Below are 27,376 nucleotides of genomic sequence, written 5' to 3' on the forward strand. Positions count from 1 at the left end.
TAAATTGAAAAGAAAATTCAAGAATTAAAGAAAAGAGCTTCACCTTTTCTTTAAGAATAATTCCAGGCCGATCAACAGGAACACTGTTGTGTCACGGAATTTCATGTAATCCTGATGCCACATCTGTGAAGTATCATAAGATTATATTTTAAATGACAAAGTACAATTAAAAATAAAGTAGTGAGAACATGCAAACTGCATCTTTATTTACAACACTGCGTGATTTCACCAACCCTGTTGTACCACATTTTAGGAAATCTAGGTCTTTGCTTTAGTTTTAGTCAGCTGAAAAAAATACAATCTTCTGAAAAAGGTGGCAATATTGATTATATACCTTTTGGATAGTTTACCTATCCAAGTATTAGTGCTGTCAAACAATTAATTCATGATTAATCACATCCAAAATAAAAGTTTGTTTACATAATATATTTGTGTGCACAGAGTACATTTATTATGTATATACAAATACATACACACACAGTATATATTTTAAAATATGTATTTACATGTATATATTTATATGAATATAATTTAGATTACATATAAATGTTTTTAAAAAATAAATAAATAAATAAATATATATATATATAAACATAACTTATTTTTCTTTAATAAATACATGCATGTGTATGAGTGCATTTGTATAACAAAATAACATATGTATTGTCCACACACTGATATAACCGCTCCATAGGAAATATTTATTGGACTCTAGAAGTGAGGGCCCGCCAGGGGCTAGCCTCCCTGCTTCACCGAGTAAGTTAGGAGACGATTATACTTCACTAACCTCGTATTCCTCCATGTTCACCTCGTCAGGCTTAATGAGCTCCAGTTTAGCACGTGCCACCTTCATGATGCTCTTACACCTGCAGGGAAGAACAGGGCCGCCACATTAGAGCTCAGGCGTGACTCATGAGGTGCTCTCAGGAATGAGCTGCGTCCTCTGGCTATGAATCATACTTTATTACCCAAAACAAAATGGAAAGAGAGCGTGTCATCTGGGGACGCGCGCACATCAATCTAATTAACTCGCTCAAAATAGAGGAGAAAGAAATCAATTTGCTTATGAATATGGATCACGTTCTTCACCGGAGCGTGCAGTCTGCTCTGGAGGCACTCGAGACTGTGTAGCGAGACAAAAGCCTTTCGGGTGCGCAGACAGGAAGCTGTTTGGTAACACAATGATCAGAAATAGCAGTGACTGCTGTGACGAGCTGATAATCACTGTCTGTGTCAGTCTGGGAGGCTCGAGACAAAACTGGCCTTTGGAAGAGGGTTCACTTCAATCAGTTATCAGTGAGGTGGTCCTGTCAAGCTACAGCATTGTGTGTGGCTAATGCTTGTCTTTTATATTAGTAAATTTAAGGCTCAACTAACTGTATAATACAATCGCCATTCATAAATGAAGTTAAAGTTCATTTCAGAGCCAAATGTGTTAGAAAGCTTGTTAAAAATACAGTGGCCCCAAGTATTTGGACCCTTAAAAAAAAAGATCTTTTTACAAAAAAATATTAATTTACGTTTGTAAAAAAAAAAAAAATAATAATAATAAAAAATCCAAGTTCCCACAGCTTTCAACCACTGAATTTCATGATTTCTGGAGATGTTTTACTCTATTTTTTAAATACATTTTATAAAGACTGAAGAGCAATTTCTAGCTAATAGAATATTTTAGAGTGGAGCAGAATTAGAAAAAAAAAATATATATATATTTTTTTATTAAAGGTACAATTTGTAAGATATTTGCAGTAAAATATCCAAAAACCACTAGGCTAGTGTTATATATTTTGTCCAGCTGATTACTAACAATGTCTCTAATGTTTTCAACTACTTGTAAATCAGGAGAAGGTTCCCATTCTAAACAGTGACACGGGGCAGTGCAGTCACCTGTCAATGACGTTAGTTATCCTTTGTTACCGCCTTTACTGACGTAGAAACCACATGACAACAGTGTCGTGGACAAATGTGGAAGTAGCTTCGCAACAAACTTCAACTAGAAAGAGATGCTGATCTCGCTTGTGTTTTACTCAACAGGTGAGTTGCTTTGATTCGTATCTTTACATAAAACGTATGCTATTATAACGATCAACAAGATTAGTATTATGGGGCATACACGCCAAACGCAGGGCATAGCGTCTCTAGACATGCGTGAGGACGTGTCTGATCCATAGTCTGATTGCGTCTTTGCATTGACTTTGTATGTAATTTACTCGCGCAAATCGTTGAACTCGCGTTAAATCCATGATTTATCTTTCCGTCTGATTGATGGCCGTCAGCGGTTGGGTAGAAGACCCATCATTCCATGCTCCTTCTTAGCGTCATCAAACCACGCGATTGATATTGTTTTGGTAGTGCGCCATCTAGTGGCAGGTCCTACAACCTGTACCTTTAATGAGAATTTATTCATTTCCATTAATTTTACAGGGCTAGAAATCTATGAAGGGAATCCTGTAAAATGAATGCAACGGAGCATAATATTATATAATGACATTCGTACAAGTGTCTTCAAATAATTACAAATTATTATAAAAAAAATGTTTTTTTGTTTTGTGTTGCGTGTATGGAATCATTATGATCTGATGTAGAATCAAGTAAAAACCCAATGAAATGAAATGTATTAATTAATTTAATATTAATAGAATAAATAAAAAGCATTAATTTTATTAAGACTCGTATGGCTCCTACCTCTCATCAAAGCCAAGGTTTCTGTCGGCAAACTGCACGAGCAGAGTTCTCTCCACAATCTTTTTGGGCGCCTGGTTGTGAATGAAGTAAACAATGACATGCAGCAATCGGTAGTCCCTCTCGGGGGGCGTGTCTTCTTGAGCAAACCTCAGTAAACGAGTGTACTCTACTTTCATGGCCTGTTAGAGACAGAGAGAAGTCGAGAGACAGTGGGAAAGAATTAAAAAGAGTCAGAGATATGCAGAGATGGATGTGTTAATTTAGAAATGCACATGAACAAGAAAATAATTGTATCTTTCCATCTACACAAGAAGATGTATAATGATTGATTTGGTGCATGTGGTTGTAATGTATGTGACTCAAAACTTCTTTAGCTGTAGAAATAACAGACTGTGTGCAAAGTGAAAATACATAGCTGGAAAACAAGTGAAGGCACAAATCAGAGGCCTATTGAGAGAAGTTTCAAAATTATTTGTTGACGGGGCAATGTACATTAAAGGTGGGGTATGTATTTTTTCAAAAAAGCTTTAGAGTCAGGCAGAGTACCAAACCAAACTTATAGCCAATCAGCTGTAAGGGGCGTGTCTACTCATGATGCGGAGGAGAAAGTGCTCAGTGCACAGAAAAGACATTAGTCTAATGACGACAGAAAGATAGAAATGGCAGATAAAAAACAAAAGAAATTTCTGCAGAACAAAAGAAGGCTTACGATAAGGCAAGAAGTAGGACCTGTGTAAATATCGGATCAGCTTTCCAGCGCTGTAGAGAACACAAGGAGCAGAAAGGACTGCAATCGGACACCGAGGTTGCTTTGTTTCTTCTCGATAGGTGAGTAACATTGGATTTGCTTTGTTTCACAGAACTAATATATGCTGGCTTTTGCTTGAATATGTTCGTGTGTTATAATCATTGCCTGGGTTGTGTACGTATGTGTGGGGCAGAGCTATCAAAATAGGGGTAAAGCTATCAAAATTGGTGCGAGACCCATTTGGGGTAGGGGCGTGTTTGAAATATCATTGGCTACCAGAAATCACTTACCCCACCTTTAATTAACATGACTGTAAAGTGCCACAATTAGTCAAAAGGCTATTTTTCAATCTGTAGACCCTTGATAAAATCTAAAAGTCACCCTCTGGCCAATAGACAACAAACAATTCTCACTGACTGTCTTAAATGGAGTCATCTTTAAAGTATTAATTAGCACTCAACTTCTGTGGGAAACACTGAACTTTGTTTGCTATGTTGTGTGAAGTACACAATACTGCATAGCCAAAGAAATCCAAACCAATGCTAGATTAAAAAAAACTTTTATAACACAGCAGCAATTACATTCAGCTGACAGCAGATGGGGACAAAGTAAACCAATACTAAAAAACTACTGCGGTACCTCAAGTTCTTCATTTTTGAATGGTTTCAATACCTGATCTGAACAGCAAAGTGGGAATTATATATAGAAAACATTACATCAAATATTTAATTTAATTACCTACACATACAAATTATTTTACAAATTAATATTGAGGTTTTTTCCACTATAAGCAGAACTAAATGCCTATCACCTACAATAAATAAGAATAACTGACATTGAATTTTATATTGACAGCAGTCATTTCATTTAATCACCATTGATACCAAAGAAATGAAGGCTGATACTGATCCAATCTTAGGTGTGAGCAAAACCTGCACACAGTAGATAATGAAAAATTATAATAAATAAAGAACCCTATCAGCATAACAGAATGCAGAGGGTTTTTCCATAGCCTGCAGTGTAAAAAGTGAGCTCACAGAGATAATGAGATGCTCAGAGAGGGGGTTTGGTCAACTAACTAATGAGATGCACAGGGGGTGTGGCATGCAGCAGGTCATGTACCTTGAAGAACGCTGCTTCAGGCCCACACTTGTCATAAACACTCCTGGATTTGCCAATGGCCATTATGATACCCTGCATGTTTGGGGTCATCATCGCCTGCCCAAGGAGGGAAGGATATTACTACACAAGCCACGCCTCCAAAACTCTCATTGGCCAGTCTGCATGCCAATCACACCACAGCTCAGCCTCCAGCGAATGAACTCAAGCCAAACCATTGAAGATGATTAAACATTCAAAACAGGATTGTCATGCAGCTTAATGTGTCTTCTGCTAAGTAATGAACACCATAGTGAGGTGTGTAGATGGTAAATTAATGTGAAAATAAATAACACAATGATCGGAAGCCTGCGCTACATGCTTCATGAAGGAAAAGAAAAAAAAAGACAGGCAAAACAGGACGTTTTCTCTTTTGTAACGTTTTACCAGGGGCAATGTTAGTAGCTTGGGAGTCCACTGGGAGTAACTTGCATATAATGTTAATCTGAAATGGGTTTGGCATGTAAGAGCAGGTTGTGAAAAGGATGCTGGGAGTTTTAGGGCTGCACGCTCATGACCAGTCTTTTTTTGGACTCTACCTCATCATCATAACCTCCCTCCTTCGACTGAATGACGAAGGTTCCTACATTAGGAATGGCCACCTCCACCACCCGCTGAGCTGCGGGCGGAGAGGAGCCGGAGTCGTCCTGCTCAGGGTCAAGGGGAGGACAGGGGTCAGAGGTCACCTCGCTGTCGGGATGTGATGACTGAGACTAAGAGAGACAGAAAGAGAGAGAAAAAAAAACTCTCCGAAAGAGAAAGTGGGCCAAAAGTACTGAGAGAGAGCATCTAATCCAGTTTCTTTTTTATTTATTATTTTTTTCCACCATTATAAATCTCAATGAGACACAAGCTGTCCTGTTTTTTTTTATAAACCAGATTTAGAACTTTAGAGCTAAAGTGTGTTAAGTGTTATCTGCCACTAACATCACCGTTTTCAATTGGGATAATGTTTCTGATTGGCTGAACAACCAAATAACTCAGCCCCAAACATTTTTGCTTTTTCAGGGAAATCAAACTATTGCTACTTTCATTTGGACTTTTCTGAAATAAGACAAGCTTTATGACTGATGACAAATGCAACCTCCGAGACAGCTTATTAATAGGGCTGGGTATCGAACTTCGATGCCTTTATGGTATCGAACGAAAAACTTCGATACTATGAGTATCGAAAAATTATTTATCTTTCGGTGCCAAATTTCGGTTCCAAAAGCCAAGCGGCTGTGTCTGTGTGAGCTTGTAGCATACGTGCATGTAAGGACCTAAATTTGCCGTGATTGGCTGTCCACCACCACGTGACGTGACGGGGAGGATTTCTGAAGATACTCGCAGTCACACAAGTGTAGTTGTTTTTTCTCAATACGTTTCCGTTTTACAATGCCAAAGAGGTCTAAAGTGTGGCTACACTTTATAAAAGTGGATGCCGAGTCAGCAAAGTGCAACATATGCGATAAGAGTATTGCAAACAAAGCCGGCAATACCACCAATTTAATGAAGCATTTGTTTGGATGAGTGTTTTGCCCTCCCTCCCTGTGTTTAGTTTGGTCTACTCCATTGCGTATCTTGAAACACGCCCCCTTTCACGTAGTCTAAACAGTGTTGCCAGATGTACGATAATTATCGTATTTGTACGATAATTTTTACCTCTGTACGAAGGTAATGATTTTATGAAAATTTAAATGATGGTAGTTGCAGTCATAGGGCTTCTTTACTCATACACGAAATTGGCTCATTACAGACACTCTAAATGCGTTCGTGTGCACCTGAGGGTGTGCACCTGAATGCAGGAGAGTGCCCTGCTTTAAAGCCAACGAGCACTAGTTGCGGTCCATGATAGTAAGAAGAACCCCTTCTACATCTGGCAACACGCAGGTTTCCGATGACAGTGGCTCAGATGTGAAGTTAACTTAACTTGTTAACCTTCTTCACTGGACGCGACAAAGCAAGTGTTAAAAATCATTTTAATATGTTTTAATATGCGCCGCGACGCAGACAGTCACTGAAAATAATCGGATAGTATTTTGTCTCACTGGTTCCGTCCAACAATAAGCCTTGTTATCTATTGTGGTAATTTGCAGGTCGTGTCAAAATGTTGTTGGTTTAGAATAGATAAATAACTCTTTTGCCTCGTGTACGATAATTTTCTTCCAAATACGATAATTCTGAACTTCTGGTACGATACTTGGACATTTCCAATCTGGCAACACTGCGTCTAAAAAACAGAGAGAGAGAGACAGATTTATCCGGTAAAGAGAATTTCTCTAAGCAGCAGGCCACTGTATACGTTTACTTAAAACATAACCGACTGTGTTTACGAGAATACTTGCAGAGACAATTATTTTGAGATAATTGTGTGTATTTGTTCATTCAGAAGTTATGATACGCGAAAGATGAATTCATTCTCTGTACACGCATTGTCTGAAATGCTGCTCGCAAGCTCCGTGCAAGTGAGCGCAAGCTCTGAACGCGCGCAAATTGATTCAAAACACTTGAATCAGCAATATTTAGAAACAGCTGCAAACGATCAGTTACGATCCATTTCACCCCTTCAAGCGAACAAAGCAAATCAAGTTAGGAGTTTTACATCACTATTCACGATAGTCCGTCGGACTGGAAAACACAATAGCCCCGGGACGTGGGTCTAACAATTTTGAAAGCCCTGCACCTCAGATCTATCCAGTTTGTGAAACACTGGTTTCCACTGGTTTCGTTAAACAAAATAAATTATTATTTTAAAAGATTGACACAAAAGAATCATCGGTTCAGTAATCGGATCATGAACTTGTATTACCGAGCCAAAGATTATCTATTATTGAACATCTCGATTGAATAAAGACTTCAAGTTCATCTGTAAAGCACATAAAGCTATCGTTTGAGTTTATAAACTTCTATTTCATGCATGATCGTATGGATCTGCTAACTGAATGCAAAGTGTGAGTTCTAGAAGAATGTTTGTGTCTTGATAAGCATGTATCGCTCACTAGGAGTCGCTAAATGAACAGCTGCTGTTCTTTTTTTTTTTCTCAATGGAGGATCAGTTGCCCTATTGGTTAAAATCCCCAAACTGTTTACTTAAATATTAAATTAATAAATGACATCAAAACAGGGGCGTTTGCGTTATGATGTGGTGGGCTGCTGTGGGCCAGAAAGTCCAGGGCAAATTTTGGGCCCAGTCCGCCCCTGAATGGCGCACCCCTATCCAAAAAGTACAACCAGTTGTATTAATAATGTTATCCTGAGTGTGAAGTGTTACCAGAATTTGTTTTAATTAAGGTGAAAAATAAAAGTTTTGTAAACATAAAACATATGGTATCGAAAAAAGTATCGGTAAACATATGGTATCGAAACTGAGGTATCGAAATTGGCACCGGATCGAAAGATTTTGAACAATACCCAGCCCTACTTATGAATGACTTAGACATAGATGTCTTTTCATATTAAACTGGGATAGGAGAAACTACGTGGGGAGTAAAATGTCTATGTGCTCTTAATTAATATATATTAATTATAGATTATGAACTACAAACGAATTGCCAAACACAAGACATAAAATTACTGTTTTCTCTACCTAAACAATTACAAATATTTTAATTATAATATTAAAAAACATTTTGATGAATTACAACTTAATTGTCAAACCCAACACATACAAGTTACTGTACAACATACTATTTTGTTTCTTAAACAGAACTCAATCTGTTTCACCAAAAAACACTATTAAATATATTTAATTAAAATGTTAATGAACATTTTATAATAATTATTGATTAGTTCCAAATTAGTTGCAGAACTCTACAAATACAAATTGTTTTACAATTACTATTTTGTTTTCTCTCCTTAAACATTCCAAACCAATAAATCTCCTTACCAATTAAATGTCACCTACAAGAATATAAATGTTTACATTTAATTATTGATGAATTACAAATGAATTGCTAAAAAACAACACACAAATTATTTGAAAAATAAAAACTTGAAAAACTAAATGTATATGACCTACAAAAATATAATTACAAATGATTTACATTGAATTATACATATTGACACTTCATTAGTATCAGCACTGAAATATCGGAGGCTGGTGTCAATCCAATCTTAATCGTCACCAAAACCCACAGAACCTCATCAGCTAAAGCTACATGAACTTCTCTATCTAGTACATAAAGAGTAAAATAATGAAGTAAGAACCTTAATTGCATAAGAAAATTACTGCATACTTATTTTTTAAAAATTGCACATTATTCTAATGGATGAAGCAAAGCGCAAATGCAACACAACATGGATAAAGAGATTTTTTTCGTTCTTTTTTTATATTTGAGTGATTAGAACCAAATACCCAAAGTCCAGTGTGTTTATAAGACAGATGGAAAAAGCATGAACAGTATGAGATGAAAACTAACACAAATTTCACATCCTACAAAAGAAATACATACAATTTAAACCTACTGGCATTTCTTCTAATTTGTAGACACAAATATTTAGCCATCCAACTACAACTTAAGAACAGCAGAACTTTCTAAACGCACCATTTAAGAAGTGTTTTGGTCTCCAGAACCGTCTGAAGGACTCAGACCTTGTACATCATGTGTTTATGCATGTCTTACTGTGTTGAGCAGAGCTTCTGGACTCTTCTCATCATGCTCAGCTGCGGCTTTGCTGATGGCTCTCTCCGTGTCCTCCTGCAGGTGTTTGGAGTCTCCGGTGGGCGACTGCTGCTCCATGTACTCTGGGTCATGCTGAGGGGCTGCTGAGGGAGCAGAGAATGAGTTCAGGACAGTTGTTTCAGATGGTATGGCCACAGTTTCAGACATGTGAAAGGCTCACCTGTGTTGTCTGGAGGGCAGGGTTCAGTGCTCATGGGCTGGGCAGCCACACTGGCGGCGGCCAGAGCCAGTTTCTCCTGCTGGAGTTTACGAGCCTGTAGAGCATCCCACTCCTCCATCTCCTTCTCAAAGAGCTTGTTATCTGCCTCCACATACTCCTTCAGATCAGGAGGGAGCTTGTCCAAGCCACTGAGCATCTGCCCTGTCTCTTTATCAAACTCCTCTGAGATACACAGAAGCATGGAGTCAGCATCTTACACACATGGAGTTAAATAAGAACGTATCTTATCTTTTTTTGTATCTATTTTTTTTAAAAATTAAGCCAAATATGATTTTAACAGACCAATTCCTACAACTTAAAAAATGCTTTCATTTTAACACTTAAAAAATAATGCTTCTTTGAAAACACCCTCATTGGGACAATTTGTACCCAAAATACAAATAAATAGACTATTGAGGACTTGGAGTGTCATTAAAAATAAGGAATCAATTTATTAATAATAAAAAAAAAAAAACATGTAAATAATTTAAATAAATCTTAAAGTGAAAGTTTTTCAAAACAGTTAAATGTGACAATTGTTTTTAATCAAATTAACAAACGATTAATAAAGCATACTTCAAAAATTTTAAATCATATTTGTAACAATAAAATAAAATATTAAAATATTTTGTGCTTTAAATTGCATTCTTAATATTTAATTTTAAAATAATAAATTAAACACTATTTTATATATTTAGCAATTTGAAAAGTTATTTATTTACATTTTTATTTTTAAAGTAACAAACTGATCACCAATTCCAATTGATCTTTGAAGAGAAAGTTGAAGCCTTTAGATTTCACTACTCAGCTCATTATTAGCGGTGTTGATAATTCATAAGACACTACTTAATGAGTTAATTTGCATATGCAGATTAGATTACCTTCAATGAGGAAGGGTTTTTTATCATCAATGTACATGAGGCAATATGCGCTTGCATTGCGATATCCACCAAACGAGTCTCGGACCAGCTCCTCCCAGGATGACTTTGTCACCGAAATATCATTGTATTTCATCCATCGCTGTTGATGTGGGTCGAAGATGTACGCCCAGTAGTGACCTGCATTAGCCTGACCCTCGTGGACCAAAACAGCATGCAGCCGGTACGGCGCCTGAAACGCATCATCATGAACAAGATGAACTCGTTTTGGGAACATTTCTGAAACAATCTGAAAAATCTAAAAGCTTCTCACCTGCATCATGGACTTGTCAGAATACATAAGCTCAATGGTTCTGTGGATTCTAGATATACTGGCCTGCAGATCTGACACACACCAGAAAGAAACATGTAAATGTACAAAGCCCTAAGCAACAGGAAAGAGAAATTGGGCTGTATACGTTTATGTTTGCATGCATGCGTGTTTGTACCCCTGGTGTCATTCTCCACCTCGCTCCTCCAGCGGTGCAGACAGCCCTCCAGCACCCGCAGCTCCTCCTCTGAGATGTGTCGGGGGGCGGGGTGCATGGGTAGATCTGGCGGCACACGAGACTGAGTAAACGGTTTATGGATCGAAATTCTTTGCTGTTGTTGTTGCTGCTGTTGGGCCTGTGGACCAGAGCCGGAGCACTCAGGTGGGACAGATGCATCTGGCTGCTCTCCTGTGCTGTAAGTCCATGCACAAAAACACTTAATATCTCATAAATGCATTGCATTAGCAAAAAAAAAGGAAAAAAAAAGAGCTATTCTAAATAAATTTTCAGATTTGAAACGGGTGAAAAAAACTTGCCTTGCTGGAGGTGGCACCTGTGCAGTCGTGGCACCAGGTGGTACTGTTGTATCAATGTCCTCCACAGGCGATGTACACACAGGCTTGCTGGACGCAAACTCCATGGCATACTGGAGAACATCGGCCAGAGGAAACCGCTTGGGCCCTGAGCCATAGCTCAAATACCTATCACAGAGAGAATTTTAGGAAAAATGGAACACAAATGTGCAAAAGGTAAAATTTTCTATGAACTGACAGCAGAAAAATATTAAAAATTTTGTCAGTCTGTATCATGTTACGCATGGAAAATACAGTCACAACTTAGCATGTGACTTTTATATTTTCTTAATCTAAAAGCTTCTTTCATGTTGAAAGCTGAGATTTTCCTGCTATGCAAGTTAACAGCAAGTTATCTCTAGATCAGGGCAGAGGCTAAATAGAGTTAACAAACCTCTCCAGTCGCTGTTGAAGAACGGTCAGGTGCTCCTTTAGTCTTCTGATCTCCTCTCGTTTTATCCGTGTGATGTCTCTATTCCTGTCCATGTACCTGGAATCAATTTCAGACATAAGTATTTTGCATTGTGTATACAAAATCCTTAAGGGATCAAGAAACAACTTGAAACAAACCAAAACAAAAAAAGTCCACTTTAAAACAAAGGTACAAGCAAATACTTTTTACTCTGTTCACAGAAAATGAGTTGGCGCTCTTAATTCTGGACTCTCAAAGTGCACCAGACATGTTAAGAAAACTACCAGAAAAATAAAATAATGCAAGAAAGAAAAGGCCAATCAAAATACAGCATGCTAATTAATGGAAGAAAAAAGAAAAATTATGCAAATATTACAATGACACCACTGATGTTGGTTGGATTACCACTGGGAAATGATTCAAGACAATGTGAGATTTTACAAAATATTCAAAATCACAGACAAAAAGAATTAAAAAAACATTTACATACATATCAAAAAACTTCAAATATCTAGAAAGTATAAACTGTAGTATATAAAATTATTAAAAAAGAGATAGCACTAACCTGTCCATGTACAGCATGGAAGGAAACTCTAGCTTGTTGTGAATCTTCTCAGGTCGGCCTAAGGTTTGATTAAACTCAAACCTTGACAGTTCAAAGGTCAAAACTGGTGGGAGTTCTGTGAACCAGTGCTGGATGAAGAAAAACACACACACACACACACGTCAAAAAAATTGTGAATAAGAACACTAAATTTAAATGTCTTTTCTGCCCATATATGACATCAATGAAAGTGAGAAAATTACTTTCAAGTATTTAAATGAATTTGACTAATTCTCACTCCCATTTTCTCTGAATATAGAATTTTCTTGCCATTTCTTAAAACTATTTACTTTCCAGAAATTTGTTTAGTAGTATTTTAACTCCAGCATGCTCCAAGAAAAGCTCATCCATGTGACCCATCCCAGCTCCACCTCACATGCTGACAGCTGAAATGAACACCAGTGACCTGATCACATTCTGAGCCCTGAGAGAGACACAGTGTGCTGGGCTTTCATTAACATCCCAGCCCATTGATGCCCAGAATAATGTACACCAGAGAATCTCCTTCTTTCTTTGCACTCAGCTGAAGTAATTAGCAGGAAGCAGCTGCAAAGGGATCTGCCCAGGGCAGCACTGATGACTGAAAAGCCATTATGTAACATCTTGGTCAGAGGTCACATGTTTTCTTTTTCTTCACCTCAAAGATTGATTGGACAGCAGACAGAAGGGATATATTTAAAAAAGGAAGGGATAGAAAAAAAAAAAAAAGAACCTCTGAATCTACAAACCTCTTGGCCTGATTTGGCGGAGTTCTCGGCAGAATGCAAAGACTCAATCTCTCCCTCTATCATGGCTGCCTCTAAACACTCGTGCAGATCTTTGAAGCCGTTCACCTGGAGAGGGTACTGCCCAAACATCTCTGTGTTCTCAAATTTCTTTCCTGTAAAAACACATAAGCTCACATCATAGTCTTTAAATATGCTCCGCAACGTGCTCTGCATAATAATAATCTTATGAGTGCAATCTCCTTATTTAACGGCCACCATATGGATACAGCACTGTGGAAAGTGTGTCATACCCAAGAAACAAATAGCCAAACAAACATGCCAGTTTGTTTTGGTTTTGGCAAGAAATGCTTTATGCAGTACACAAACGTAAGTGAGAGAGAACTAAATGCTCCCTTCATGCACACTTTACTTGAATTACACTACATTTGTTATTATTTGGGTACATAATTCGAAGCTGAATTTTCAGCAGCAATTACTCCAGTCTTCATTGTCACACGTCTCTCAGAAACCATACAGATATGCTTATTTGGTGCTTAAAACATTTCTTAATATGGTCATCAGTGCTGCAGTTGTGCAGATTGATATTTTTGTGGACAGACTGGACACCGTGATTTTTATTTATTTATTTAAAATAGAAATATTTTGTAACATTACAAATGTCATTGCTTGATCCATTTAATGCATCTATGCTGACTACAATTACTACTTACTGACCCTACATTTACTGTATGAATGTCATAGTGCTTATTGTCTACTTTTGCATTTTTAACAAATTTTTTGTGAGGTTTTACTAGATTTACAAGAATATTTTGATAAATGTAATACTCAAATGAACAAGACAAATACACCTACAGGAAATCTCAAGATTCTAACATCTTGCCAAGGTAAAATATTCACCGACTAAACTGTCTGTATGTAACCAGCTATGATCAGTGCTGCCATGTTTAATAAGCCCAACGTCACTCACACATCAACAACCATTACTTCGTTTTAGAACTTGGGTTCTCCACATAACATTAACGCAAGGTCACTTATAATTAGCTAGGAGAGAAGACTCATACAGCTGATGAATATTCACCTTCCAGGACGCCCACAGCCAGGAAACGTCCATAAAAAAGGTCAACCATCGGGTTCTTCGGCTTCTCTCCCTCTCTGTGTAGAACAAGAGCAAACATGGAGTCACGTGGTGCTGGAAATGTTCTGAACTAGAGGAGTCTGTGTCCTTTGGCTGCAGGAGTCACATGAGGACTGTCTTCAGTGGGTATTTAACAGTGCTAATTGAAGTCAAACAGGTTAATGTACCACATTAATCATCATTAATGTCTGTTCCAGCTGAATTTGTGGTGCGGTCATACATCATTCTGACTGATATGACACAGGAACACAGAGATACAGTGGAAAGCTTGTGAAAGGGTCATCAGATATTCTGTTGAGATGTATATGGACTTACCTGTCCTCCTCTGCCTTTATTTGAAACGCGTCTTCTAGCCAGTCCAAGAGTTTATGGGTGAACTCACTCACATCCTGCTGTACAAACAAAAACACCAATTCAAATCCTGAATGAATGTATTCTTGTTTTAACTGGATTCAATTGGTCCTGAATGCCAGAATGTCGGTCTCTGTTTTGGTTTGTGAAACTCGCCCACTGCCAGTTTACCCAATTGTATTTCGGTACACCGGGTTGCCAGTTGGTGGGAAACAAAGTGTATTTCATTTCAGTCATGGAAAGGGGTGAGAGCGTCAATCCGGTGACATGTGTGTGCATCAATTTTGAGGAAAAGGGACCGGGTGAAAAGAAACCCTCTCCAATATTTTAAATTTGGACTGCAATACCTAGTTCAACAGCACCTTTAAGACTATATACTGTATGTAAATGTATATGAAACTTACCTGCTGAGATTCACTGGACTTAAAGGCATCCTTGAGGATCTCCACGGCCCTGGACGGGTCCACATACTTTCTCTTGGAACCCACCAACAAAGAGAAAAGGCACCTCAGCTCCTGCATGAAAGGAAGGTTCCTATGCTCCTATGGAAAAATGGAGAACAAATTAAAACCTTAATAATGCATGAAGTGTTCCTGCAGCTCAAACAATAAGAGCATAGCACCAGCAACATCAAGGTCATGGGTTTGATTCAAAAGGAATACATAACTGACATAAAATGCCAGCCAAATGTATAAAAATGTAATATGTATCACTGGTTGGGGAGTTGTATGTTAACTTAACACTGATATAGGGTATGATGCCAAAAAGTTGAGTAGCACTGGATGATTAAGAATTGATTAGTTAGGTCTGTCAGCTCTCAAGGAAGGATATCAATGCCTTACAAAAATCTCAAAGTCATACAGGGGACAGAAACCTACACCAGATCACATCATCCTGATTTTCTTCTTCAAAGGACACTTTTAATTCATAAATTGTTTAAAGTCTATAAAATTAGAGCTTCTCCACCGACCCAGCAGATGAAAAGCAGGAGCAATAAAGAGAGAGAAAAGGGTGAATCCAGGGCTCTGTGGTCTTCTATCAGTAGATGAGGTTAAGCTCAGATTAGCGGCCATGTCTGCTGACCCTCGGGCCCCAGAGGAACATACTGAAGAAAGAAATCACACGGATAGCAGCTAACCTGCTGCGCCAAACACAGAAGCTGATGTGACACTTAACAGCTTAGACAGGGACCTTGAAAAAGCACTTCCTATGCTTCAGGTGAAAATCAGTGCTTGCAACAGTACGATAATGTCACAGCATGTAACTGAGACTTTCCAATCAGGTCAAGCAAGGTCACAGTTACTGGAGAGAAATGGAAGCTCTTGTGGCATGTGAGCTGGCTATCGGACAGAAATCTCACCTTTTGATTGCGGGGCAAGTCCTGCACCCGTGCAGGGGGGGAATAATGCAACACCAGCCTCTGGAACTCCAGCAGGTTAAAAAGAGACTGAAATACATAGATAAAAAGATAAACATCAGTATTTGAGAACAGTGTGCAACAGAAAACCATGTCAACATAACCTAGTGATATGTTGGTTTGACAAAATAAAAAGACAGCATGTGTTTCCCAGAAAGCATTTTTCTCAAGCTTAGTTGAAGTGTCACTGCAGTTTCATTAGCCGTGTTTCCACTATCGAGCTTAAACCGGGCGTGCTAGTACGTGCCAGGGCCAGTCGTGTTTCCACTGTCACTTCCGGGGCTTGATCGTGCCTCGCTGGGGCTTCCTTGGGGCCAACGGCCAGGTTTTTTTGGCCCGACGAAAGCTTTTATAAAAATAGAGATATTATCATTCATTCTAAATGTGACGTATAGGCTACTGTGGCTACAAATAAACAGAAACAGACTCGACTGAATAAGCAGGCTATTTTCATAAGTGTTAAAAATAAATAAATAAAATAGAAATAAGTGTATTTATGTGTGATTAATTTTGAGTCCTGATCAATTAAATCAATATGATCAATGTATCACTTATTCTTTAGTTAAAACATCGATGCTTTTGAATTTGAATACATAAAGCATGCAAACAAACGGCCGCATGTTACAGTGACTTCTTAGTTTTCAGATAACTTTTCTTTGTTGGTGAAATGATGAGGTAGCATGACGTTGTTCCTGAGAGGCGTGTAAAGGCCGTGTTTTAGTGACGCGCAGCGGAGCTTCAGGCTCCACTGTGGAAACCCTGCGCTATTCTGGCCTCGGTGCTACTGGCCCGAGGCTATTAGCCCCGCCCGGCCCGCTTTAAGCCCTGGCTCGCACTGGCCCGACAATGGAAATGCGGCTATTGTGTGAATGACTGATGGATTGTTTTTGGTGACAGATTAACACATTTAGTGTCTCCTCATTCAGATCTATAAATCCATAGAGCTGTGAGCGCCAGAGTGGCTGGGCTTCTTAGATGAGCGGGGGCTTCTTTGGGCGTCAGGTTACACACAGGAGGTAAACAGCATGTGACAGTACTCAACGCTCATTACTCAGCTATCAACATGGTTCATGTTCTGACATTGTATAACAGACACAAACAATCAGGCCTTAGCAGGACTTGAAGTTGTTTTAAAAAGCAGATATACAAACACAAAAATTTGTGTTATATTAATGTGCTAAGATGCTTGTTAATAGTAAATAACGTACAATTAGGCTAATAAGCAATACTATATACACACAGTTTAAACGTTTGAGGTCAGTAAGATTCTTTTGTTTTTTAGAAGTCTTTTTTATTTGATGAACAGGAAGTTCAAGTTGAAACTGATTTCTTTTTTGTAAATGTAATGTCATAAATGTCTTAATAGTCACTTTTGATCAATTAAATGTATCCTTACTAAATCAAAGTTTGAATTGTATTTATTTTAACTGACCCCAAACATATGAGTGTTGTTTATTATATAGTTTCTACCCCAGTGCTTTAAACCTGACCCAGTACCATCTAGATGCACATATTTCATTTCATCTTCTCCTAATTAAATATAATGATGCAATTAACAGCACTGATACAGCAGTATCTCTGCATTAATAACTGCAATACAAGGCCACTCGACTTGATACAGACTGAAACACATGTGGGACTACCATAATCAAATTGTCTGGATTATTGTGCAAGCAATAAGACAATTAGAATTAATTCATTTGTTGTTTTTCAGTTCATTAAATAAGCAAATGTGTTTCTAACTGTAAAGCAATCAAAGTGGCTGTCACTGACCTGTATAACTGCACTGAACCAGCACGTGTTCCCCACATTCTTCAGTCCTACGGGACAGTTCTGCTGCCTCTTCCTGTCGTGAGGGTTGGGTGAATCGGTCCATACTTCTGTGTGTGTGCGCTTCAGGCTCGCCTTGTTTTCAGCAATGCTGGCCTCCAAGACTCTGAAGCACAAAGACACAAAACTTTACTCCTGTCTGGTTATTCCACATATAAAACAGTAATTAATTTGTTTTTTGCTAAAATCTACAATAATACAAAATATTCAGCAGGCAGGCTATATGGGGTGGAGTTGGCGCAGTTGATAGGACACATGCCTTTGGTGTGAGAGACCCGGGTTGGAATCCACTGCAAGACACCAATGTGTCCCTGAGCAAGACACTTAACCCCTAGTTGCTCCAGAGGCGTGCGACCTCTGACATATATAGCAACTGTAAGTCGCTTTGGATAAAAGCGTCAGCTAAATGAATAAATGTAAATGTATAAATTAAAAGCACAATTAAAACCCCACCTGCTGATAGCCTGCTCTTCATCAGTGATGCCCGTCTCCCTGAAGGCCCTGTTTGACTCCTCCAGACTGAGAGCGATGGCCCTCTGAAGGTCATCTTTATCATCTCCAGTGAGATCTATTACATCTGAAGCAATCACAGGAACATTGAAAGTGAACAAAAATGGATTACTAGGAAAAGATGAGTGTGTGTTTTTATATTTATCTACTTATCTAATTTGCAGACAAATATATGATATTAAAATATACAAATATTTGAAATTATATTATATAATAAGATTTAATAATGGTTAAACTTAACGTTGAATTTAAAAATACATGCTAAAGCAACGACACAGATTTTTCTCTGTTTATTAAGTTCTATAGGCCTACAAATAAATTAGATTTGACTAATAGTTTGCTCAACATATTAAATTGGTAAAATACATAGAAAATATTACATGCTTCACAGTTAAATTCACTTTTATTTTACAAAGTATAATTCACTCAGAAGGATTTAAAAAATGTTAAAATAAGGGCGGTCACTGGACTTTGAACACTTTAATCGAGAACATCAAAAATTTTAAACATCACTCAAATAATCGGCTGGTCAAGAGGTTCTAACACACTGGTCATAATGATGGAGAAAATCCTGAATATGGTTTAAGCGCATGTCGAGAGCTCAAATAAAAACATGAGGCAGTATGCCAAACTAACATTCCCTCTGTCATCATTTTCTCAGCAGCAGGACTAGAGATTATTTCATCATCATTTGAAGCAAGCTGGGAGGAGTGGCAAACTGGATTTTTAAAGGTCTGGCTCTCTGAGAAGATGTGCTTGTATTTATAAGAGAGCTGCCACTGTTATGGGTTACATGATGTCTCATTTCAGTATCTCTTTCCTTTTAGCAGGGCGTGTGGAATACATATTAATTCTCTGGTTCTACTAGGGATGGGCGTTTTCCGCAAATTTCACATTCGAATGTTTGAGCTCACAAAAAACAAATACTCGAATATTCGTTTATTTAAATTAAGTTTAATGAGACCGACGTTATTTTCAGCAAAATTTATTATTTCCGTCATTTTTGAACAAGCTTACACACAATAAGCTTGAACATTACACATCGTGTTTTGTAGCTGAAAACCTTTAACAATTCGTCCAAACAAACAAAAGTACAGATTAAAAGCAATTTAAAAAAAAAAACTGTGAACAAAGAACAAACGTAAAGCAGCCTGCAGCAATTAGACTATTGTACAGAACGTATGAGCGAATAAGTTTTGTGAAGCGCTTCGTGTTTTCGTTTCACCACTGAATGGGATCCTCATCTAGTGGAATACATGGCTCCAGCAAGAACTGTTCCCACTCGTCTTGGCTGGACTCTCTCTAATCATCACTGAAGAACTGGCTCAGCCTTTTCCGACGAGTGGGCATTGCATCCTCTTCATTGTTGGTGGCGGCGGCTGCATCCGCACCTCTAGCATCAAGGAAAATGTTCTGATAATGTTCAAAAAGTTTTTTTTTCTTATTTCTCTCATGTTTTCATCGAGAAACCTGATATGTTTGTGCCGAGGGTCTAGGGCGGACGCGAGAAGAGGAGTTTTCAGTGCATTCTCCAAGTTAGCAGTGTTTATTCATTGCTTGAGAGATGCCGCTACAATGTTCTTGAATTCGGTCACTTTCTGTGATTCTCAACGGCATATTTGAGGTACTGTATTAGACCGCAGTTGTTATTCATTCATTAATTATTTTTTGCTTGCGTACATCTTCAAATATGCCGTGGAGAATCACAGAAAGTGACCAAATTAGGTTTTATTGTGAAATTTTTTTTTTTTATGGCAAGCAAAAATATAGCGAAATTCGAATATCATTTTTATTTATCGAATAATTAGAGCAGAACGAATATTCGAATGTTCGACTATCCGTGCACACCCCTAGGTTCTACTCAGCAGTGCTAATTTACTCCTGCAGTTTTTAAGTGAATTAATCAATCCTAAAATCCCTCTAATTAAGTACAGGCACAGATTGAAATCTAAAGCAGATAAATATTTTTTGCTGTCAGGGACAGAGCATTTACAGCTGGTTCTTCACTCAACTTTCGTTTGCGTCATGGCATTTGATTGCACTGCATCACAGAGCAGTGCAACCTTCCCCTGGATTCTGGCCAATCATTGTTCTGAGATTTAAATACGTACTTGTGTCAGCTTGGCTGCCCACACTGATGTATCTATCATTGTTGATTTGAGCCGTCTGGTAATAGGTGGCTTCATCTTGCTGCGGGACCTTGGCATTCTTCTCTGTGAGAAAGGCCACCGCCTCAGCTAGGTCACCGTTACTGGCCTGGACACAAATACAGATGTTCAAACACCTGTCATTACATGCACTATAAATCTACTAGTCTTTGAGCAAATAATATCAAATTTGCATCTACCAAATCTGTTGAAAATAAAGGATATGAGCCATACCATACTAGTTACTGAGTTTATGAAACCAATATTTCACCTGCAGTGCCTGCTGTAACAGCTGAACATCTGTAGTTCCAGTAACTTCCCTCAGCTGGTTCAGTAATGTCTGCTGGTGCTGTAAGAAAAACACAGGAGAAATGCATTTTTAAACAGACAAAATCAAAACAAATTGAATCTTTCCAGTGACTGTACTAGGGATGCACTGGTTGACCGGCCATAAATCGGAACCGGACGGTTTTTGCTAAAAATACGTGATTTTGGTCTTTTTTCAGTGGATTTTTCCGCAAGTGCACCCGCGTGCACATACTACATTGTACTCATTGGCTATGTCATTTATGTGCCAGTATTTCGAAATCTGTGCGCAGGACACGGGCAGCCGATCAGCACTGGAAGTGCAGAGCTACACTTCTGAGGCACAGATGGCAGGAAGCGAACAGCTGTTGTTGTACTGGCGCACAAATGGAGTCCCTTTCCTACTCACTGAAGCTGCGCGAGCGTACTGTACCTGTCCGCGCCCTGCACACACGTAGACCGTGAAGAGATGTTCAGCTCAACTTCTCACGTGTTGGATGAGAAACGAGATGGACTAAACTGACAAAACTGACTTTTTTTTTTTGTAAATTGGAACTTGCATACACGTTTGAAAAGCCAGAAGTAAACGTCAGTTATGCATTAGGATGATTATTTTTTACCTTAAAATTACATCGACTTAATTTGATTAAAAAAATCACCTGCTGTAGCACACTGAAAAAAAGTGTTTCATTCATCCAATTAAAAAATTTTAGGGTAATGATTCACATCTATTTTTTTTTACTTGAGACAATAGTTATTTATTTTTCATTGGATCAAGTAAAAAATATAGATGTGAATCATTGCCGTAATTCTTTTTTTAATTGGATGAATGAAACACTTTGCATCTTTGTTTTATTCGCACCAACATTATTTGATTTTTACATTTTGGAATAATGTATTTATGTAGCATACTTTTATTTAGTCTCACTGGTAAAGACCAGTTTTACCTAGTTTTTTTTTTTTTTTTTTTTAAACCAAATTTAAAAACTAAAACAAATACTGAATGCTGATTAAGAAACATTTTATTGAATGTGTGTTGATTGTGTTGTTTGGACTGTAGAACTATGCAGTTATTGCCTTTAATTTCACATGGTTACAGTTAATCTTTTAATTTAAGGCCAGTTCTATGTAGTTTTAACCCAATTCAGATACAAAAGCTAAATGCTGATGTCTGTACCATCTATGTTTGTATTAAATGTAGGCTACTTACTGTGCAGTTACTGCCGTTAATTTCAGATGGATACGGTTATTGTTTTCAATAGCCAAAAGCCAGTTTGGCCTATTAAATACCAAATAAACATCTTGTTTATGCACACTTTCCTTCTTTCTTGTTTGTTGCTTAAAGATAAAAAAAAAAAAAAAAAACGGTATCGAAATCGGCCATGAAAAATCATGATCGTGCATCCCCTAGACTGTACATCCCATCTATACTGCTCCATATTGAAGGATATTTTATATATGCTTATTTACTTTTTTACATTCAGTCATCTAATGTTTGCTTAAAGTTAATCATCAATAACACAAAAAAATGTGTGACTAATTATTAATCAACTAATAATAAATCTCTTAAGGAAAATATACAGTATAATGTTGTATAATGCAGTATTATGTTGTGATGTTTAAATGTCATTTTTATTGCTTTTTACTTATTTATTTAGCAGTCGTATCATTAAATAAATAAATATGATATCCATGAGCGCAACTGATTATTCTCAAAATTACCCACTCTTAAAAGTCGCATTTAAAAAAAAATAATAATAATTTGAAAAAAAAAAACTGTATTAGTCATATATAACATGTTTTTTCCTGTCTAAGTGAGTGTTTTTGGCAAAATATGTTTCCAAATGGATCAAATATTAAAAGTTCGGCTCTGCAAGGCCAGAATCCAACTGGTTGCTGTCACCAACACCACTCAGGACCACTCAGAACAACATCGCACACCTCTGGCTGGGAAACTGGTACTGGCCCTTTATCTCAGTCCTGGCTGCGTTCAGGAACAGCACGAGTCAAACACAGACTGTGCTAGGCAAAAGAGGGAGGAACGGCACTCCTCCCTAGACCGAAATGTAATATGACTGATGTTTCTACTCATCTAACCATTAATTTGGGCTCTACCGAATAATATTTTACAAACTATCTTCTGTTTGCCTCATGAGTCTGAGTTAGTGACATCATTACATCAACTAATAGCTGGCAGCTAATGGATGCTGCACTGACCTTTTAATGCACTTCATGCTTTACGTTAAAGATATGACATGAAACGTTGTATGTGCGGAGCGTGCACTTTCCAAGGTGGCACACCCCTCCCTGAGATGGGCTATGTAACACGCATTACACAACAGTAAGATGATAGAGCAACACAAGCTTGTAGCCAAATCAAGGGTGCTGAAACTTACAGCCTGTTGTTCACTTTCAGTTTATGCGAAATACATAGTTTTATATTCCCCCACCACCTGCTGTAACTCATTCAGTTTCATGAAGATCACTTCTTCAGTTACTGCATAATACTCTGATAAATGATCTGCCTACTTAGCTAAATAGATCATAATACTATTAAAAACCAAAACAACCTCAGTGAGCTTTTAAGGTGTATTATGTTAAACAACTACTACAAAAGAACAGACGTGTTTACAAACTGATTTGACTTTATTCTACAAAAACAATAAAACAAACTAACAAGAAAAGCCTATTTTAAGTAAATAAACTAATAAAACAAAAATGAGTCTATTTACAAACATATGATATTTAAATGTAATCTTTAGGGATTAAATTTAAATCGAATTTAAACAAGAAAGCCCTAATGCTTACAAACAAATGAAATAACCACACAAATCAGAAGAATAATGTTTATGAACTGATGAAACTGAAGAAAAAAAATTAATTACAGATCTACTCAACAGTCTGTTTACAAACAGACGAAACTGAAATCAACATACCACAAACCAACAAGATAAGATGTAAAGTTTTAAAACCGATTCGATAAACAGACAACACGAATATATAGCTCAAGAAACGCCAAATGTTTACAAACAAAAGGGCAAAAGTGTGAATTTGTTTCATGAAGCAGCAGTGTAGGTGTCAGAACATAAACAAACCCGCAATACCAAACACAAACTCAACACGAAGTATCCTAACACTTCTGAACAGTCAAACAGACGTTGCGGGGTATTTATTGAGTTTTGATGGGGAAGTATAGTAGCTTTAGCACTGTTAGCACACACGCGCCTGATTATGGTTTAGTTTAGCGGGGTTGCGCTGTTCTATGGAAAGTTGTTTATTGTTTTAAATTGTTTAAGTGATTTAAAACTCATACGTATGTACGTATAAATAGTCCAGCAAATACAAACAAACACAGAAACGTGAAGCGCGGCTAATGTGACGCTAACACTAGGCCTCAGCAATCAAAATGAACCACTGGGAACTTTCTACGCGGCCACAAACCTCCTTATTACACAAACGAACAGAGCCGAAACTAACCGAACTGGGCCGAACCGCACCGGACCGAACCGGGTTTGTGTGTTAGGACAGGGAGCGTTACCTTCTGAGAGTGCTGCTGCAGGACATTCTGCTCCACGGTCATGGCCGGTTCCGTTCTAGACGAAATGGACTCAGGTTCGAGGGTAAAAACGGAGCATACAGGAATTCGAGGAGTTTAATATGGAAGAATTTAAAAAAGAAAAAACCCTGTAGTCATCCCCGCTGCAACGGCTCCATGACGAAGTCGAAGAGTACAAACACATCTGACATCACTAACATCCATTAGCTGGGTCTGAATCACACGCGCCCGCGCCTACGTCACAGCAATGGAGTAAACACACCCATACACGCACACGCATACAGTCTATGCGCACACGTCGAAACGAGTATAAAAAAAACCTACATACATAAAGCAATAACACATGCAATCACTAAAGATGTCACAAAAAACGATGTTATTTCCCAGAAATAAAATACAATGTTTTGTACACGCAAATATATACTGCCACACTGTGTGGGGTAAGTTGTCACAATGGAAACCATACAATTATTGGTTGTTTTGTAAAACGATTTTGAAACACAAAATAATTCATAACACTGTTCAAACAGTTAATATACCAAACAAAAACATTGCATTTGGCCAGCAAACATTAAGCTATAATAAATGGTAGTGAATTGTAATGCTTTTTAAACATTAACCACATGTGACAATTTGCTCCAGGTAAACACTGCTTCATAAAAACAGACCAAAGTCAGCTGACTGCGAGTTCTGTAACAGTCATGAAATGAAACTGAAAGTTCTCACACAGGAGAAACTGTGTGTTTCTGTTTAGGGAAAATGTATTTATGGCCCTTCACAGACTGACTATTTAAGCAATTAAATAAATACGGTATACAGTCAAATAGAACATCTAAAACTCCTTTAAATTAAAATTAAAGGTATTAATGATAATTGTTTGTGATGTGTTTAAATATTTTTTTAATACTGTCGTTCACAAAAGGAGAAAAGTGTAACACGTTATATACAATACATTCTACGTATTTTTATTTATTAGTATTTATGATTTTTTAAGGTGAAAATATGGCCCTTCATAGACTGAATATTAAAGCAATTAGTTAAATAGTTAAATTATATATATATATATATATATATATATATATATATATATATATATATATATATATATATATATATATATATATTAGTATTAATTATTATTAAAGTGTAAATATGACCCTTCACAGACTATTAAATTAATTAGTGTGCAGTCTGACAAATTAATCTTAATGTTGATTTATATAGGCTAGGTCCTTTTTTATAAATATTAAATATCCATGTTACTATTAATAACGTGTCGAAATGAGATAGATAGATAGATAGATAGATAGATAGATAGATAGATAGATAGATAGATAGATAGATAGATAGATAGATAGATAGATAGATAGATAGATAGATAGATAGGACTCCGTGTCCTGCCAGCAGGTGGCGCTCATGTAACATGTTTTCAGTCAATGTAAGGTTGCATAAGCTTTGACGCAGCCAGGCAACAGAGTAAAGGCCAAGAGCACTCAAGTCATTAATGGGAGGCTGGGATGTTTGTGCTTTTTAGACCTTGTTTGATAAAAGCTATGCACTTATCTTTAAGAGCGAGAGAAGCACAAAGCACTGAATCTGTCACATAAATGAGAACAAGACCTTAACAGAAGTTTCTGCATCACCAGTGTTTTACTTCAAGTGTCATTTTGTAGCCCTGTTCCAGTTCCTGTAGAAACTGTTCCTGTGCCTTTTTAATTAATTCCTTTGTATATGGAGTTTGTTCTCTCATGATCCTTAAAGTGTGGGATATTTCACAGCATGTATCTACAGTAATAATCTGAAGAATATCAAAACTGTACTGTAATTAGGCATAGCTCTCTCTGGTTACAAAATATTTTTATTTACAGGTCAGAGGTCACAAAAATTTAATCATTATGCAATTATGTGAGCAATGTGAGTTCACGTTAAAGCTGTAAAGTTAAATTAAAAATAGCATTCTAGTAACTTGGCATGTCACTTACAAAGAATTCACAGTGAAGAATTCATGTTTTTAATCAAACTAGGTCAGATAAATCCCACCTTCACCTCTGTTTCAACTCTGAGCTCTCTTAACATTTATATGAAGCCTAATTCAAGGATTTGCGGGTCAGTCTGGAGAATTTCCTCAAAGTTGAAAGTGGAAAAGAATCTTCGGGAATATTCTGTAGATATGCGTTGGTTATGGCAGTCACTCTCTGACCTTTGCACTCAGAACCAATAGTTCTAATCTCAGTCTGGCCTCAGTGAGAGTAAAGCACCTTTTCACATTTAAAAGTGATTTGTAGAAATGTTTGGACTGAAAGTCCATGACCCATGAAGTTGAATTTTAGTTGGTCATAAATAGAATATCTCTAAAAAATAAAAATAAATAAATAAAATTCTTAAAAATCTGAAAACATAAATAAATAAATTACAAAAGGGAATCTAAAATGTTATATTATTATATATTTACATTGTATATTTTCATATATTTAAATTGTGCTTTGTTAAAATTATACAAAGTGGGGTTAATTATACGTTATATAACAATATATAATAAAAAAAGAATATTTTTCAGAATGTTACAATTTTATTTCTTTTTAAATATATAAAAATAAAAAATAAGTTTCTTCAATATCTGCAGTGACAATAAGAGAAATATGTAATATATAAAATATATTCTATATATCTTTAGTAATTAGTTTATTCAAGTTTTAATTGTTATAATTCAAATGAAAAACATAATATTTGCATTTTATTAATATTATACAAAGTAGGGTCAAAAAATAATGAGACCACTATACTGTATAATAATATATAATCATTTTCATAAAATAATATATAATAAATCATACTTCCTTTTTTAGTTTTAATTTCGGTTTTAATTATTATAATTTGAATATACTGTATAAGAACCACTTTGACCTTAATATTTAATTTCCAATTTGCTCTCAGACTTAATAATTGTTCTATTTATTAAAGTAAATTGTAAGATCTTCATTGAAAAGATAACTTAAACTCGTTTGACTGAGTTTGCATATTCAATATTTTCTCATATCATGAACAACGTCTTACATTATCAGAGGTCACAAGACCACATCTGTTCCAGCACTGAACTTGAAGTAGCAGTCCATTTATTGTGCCATTAAGCCATGAAATGTTAACTCCAACATAAGTTAAGTGTGA

At 37.0% G+C, this 27,376-nt stretch overlaps 1 protein-coding gene across 6 annotated transcripts in view; it reads right to left on the reverse strand.

Annotated features, from left to right (window-relative positions):
• The window catches only part of usp25 (ubiquitin specific peptidase 25), a 28,210-nt gene extending 3,756 nt beyond the window's left edge, over positions 1-24,454 (reverse strand). Inside the window, exons 1-23 of one of the 6 annotated variants that reach the window (XM_059539566.1) lie at positions 24,194-24,454; positions 20,621-20,698; positions 20,314-20,458; positions 18,146-18,269; positions 17,636-17,798; positions 15,806-15,892; positions 14,850-14,987; positions 14,410-14,483; positions 14,038-14,111; positions 12,960-13,111; positions 12,193-12,320; positions 11,610-11,705; positions 11,180-11,344; positions 10,821-11,056; positions 10,646-10,716; positions 10,336-10,564; positions 9,416-9,637; positions 9,196-9,338; positions 5,131-5,304; positions 4,556-4,651; positions 2,686-2,864; positions 788-866; positions 44-123 (exon numbers count right to left, since the gene is read on the reverse strand). In XM_059539566.1, the coding sequence (XP_059395549.1) occupies positions 44-123; positions 788-866; positions 2,686-2,864; positions 4,556-4,651; positions 5,131-5,304; positions 9,196-9,338; positions 9,416-9,637; positions 10,336-10,564; positions 10,646-10,716; positions 10,821-11,056; positions 11,180-11,344; positions 11,610-11,705; positions 12,193-12,320; positions 12,960-13,111; positions 14,038-14,111; positions 14,410-14,483; positions 14,850-14,987; positions 15,806-15,892; positions 17,636-17,798; positions 18,146-18,269; positions 20,314-20,458; positions 20,621-20,698; positions 24,194-24,235 (2,975 nt within the window). In that variant the 5' untranslated portion in view covers positions 24,236-24,454. Of the gene's footprint in view, positions 1-43; positions 124-787; positions 867-2,685; positions 2,865-4,555; positions 4,652-5,130; positions 5,305-9,195; positions 9,339-9,415; positions 9,638-10,335; positions 10,565-10,645; positions 10,717-10,820; positions 11,057-11,179; positions 11,345-11,609; positions 11,706-12,192; positions 12,321-12,959; positions 13,112-14,037; positions 14,112-14,409; positions 14,487-14,849; positions 14,988-15,805; positions 15,893-17,635; positions 17,799-18,145; positions 18,270-20,313; positions 20,459-20,620; positions 20,699-24,193 lie in introns of all 6 variants that reach the window. The other 5 variants (XM_059539565.1, XM_059539564.1, XM_059539567.1 and 2 more) reach the window with 5 other exon arrangements.
• Positions 24,455-27,376: the final 2,922 nt, after the last annotated feature.

The sequence above is a fragment of the Carassius carassius genome, chromosome 45, assembly GCF_963082965.1.
Source record: "Carassius carassius chromosome 45, fCarCar2.1, whole genome shotgun sequence".
NCBI classification, from domain to species: domain Eukaryota; kingdom Metazoa; phylum Chordata; class Actinopteri; order Cypriniformes; family Cyprinidae; genus Carassius; species Carassius carassius.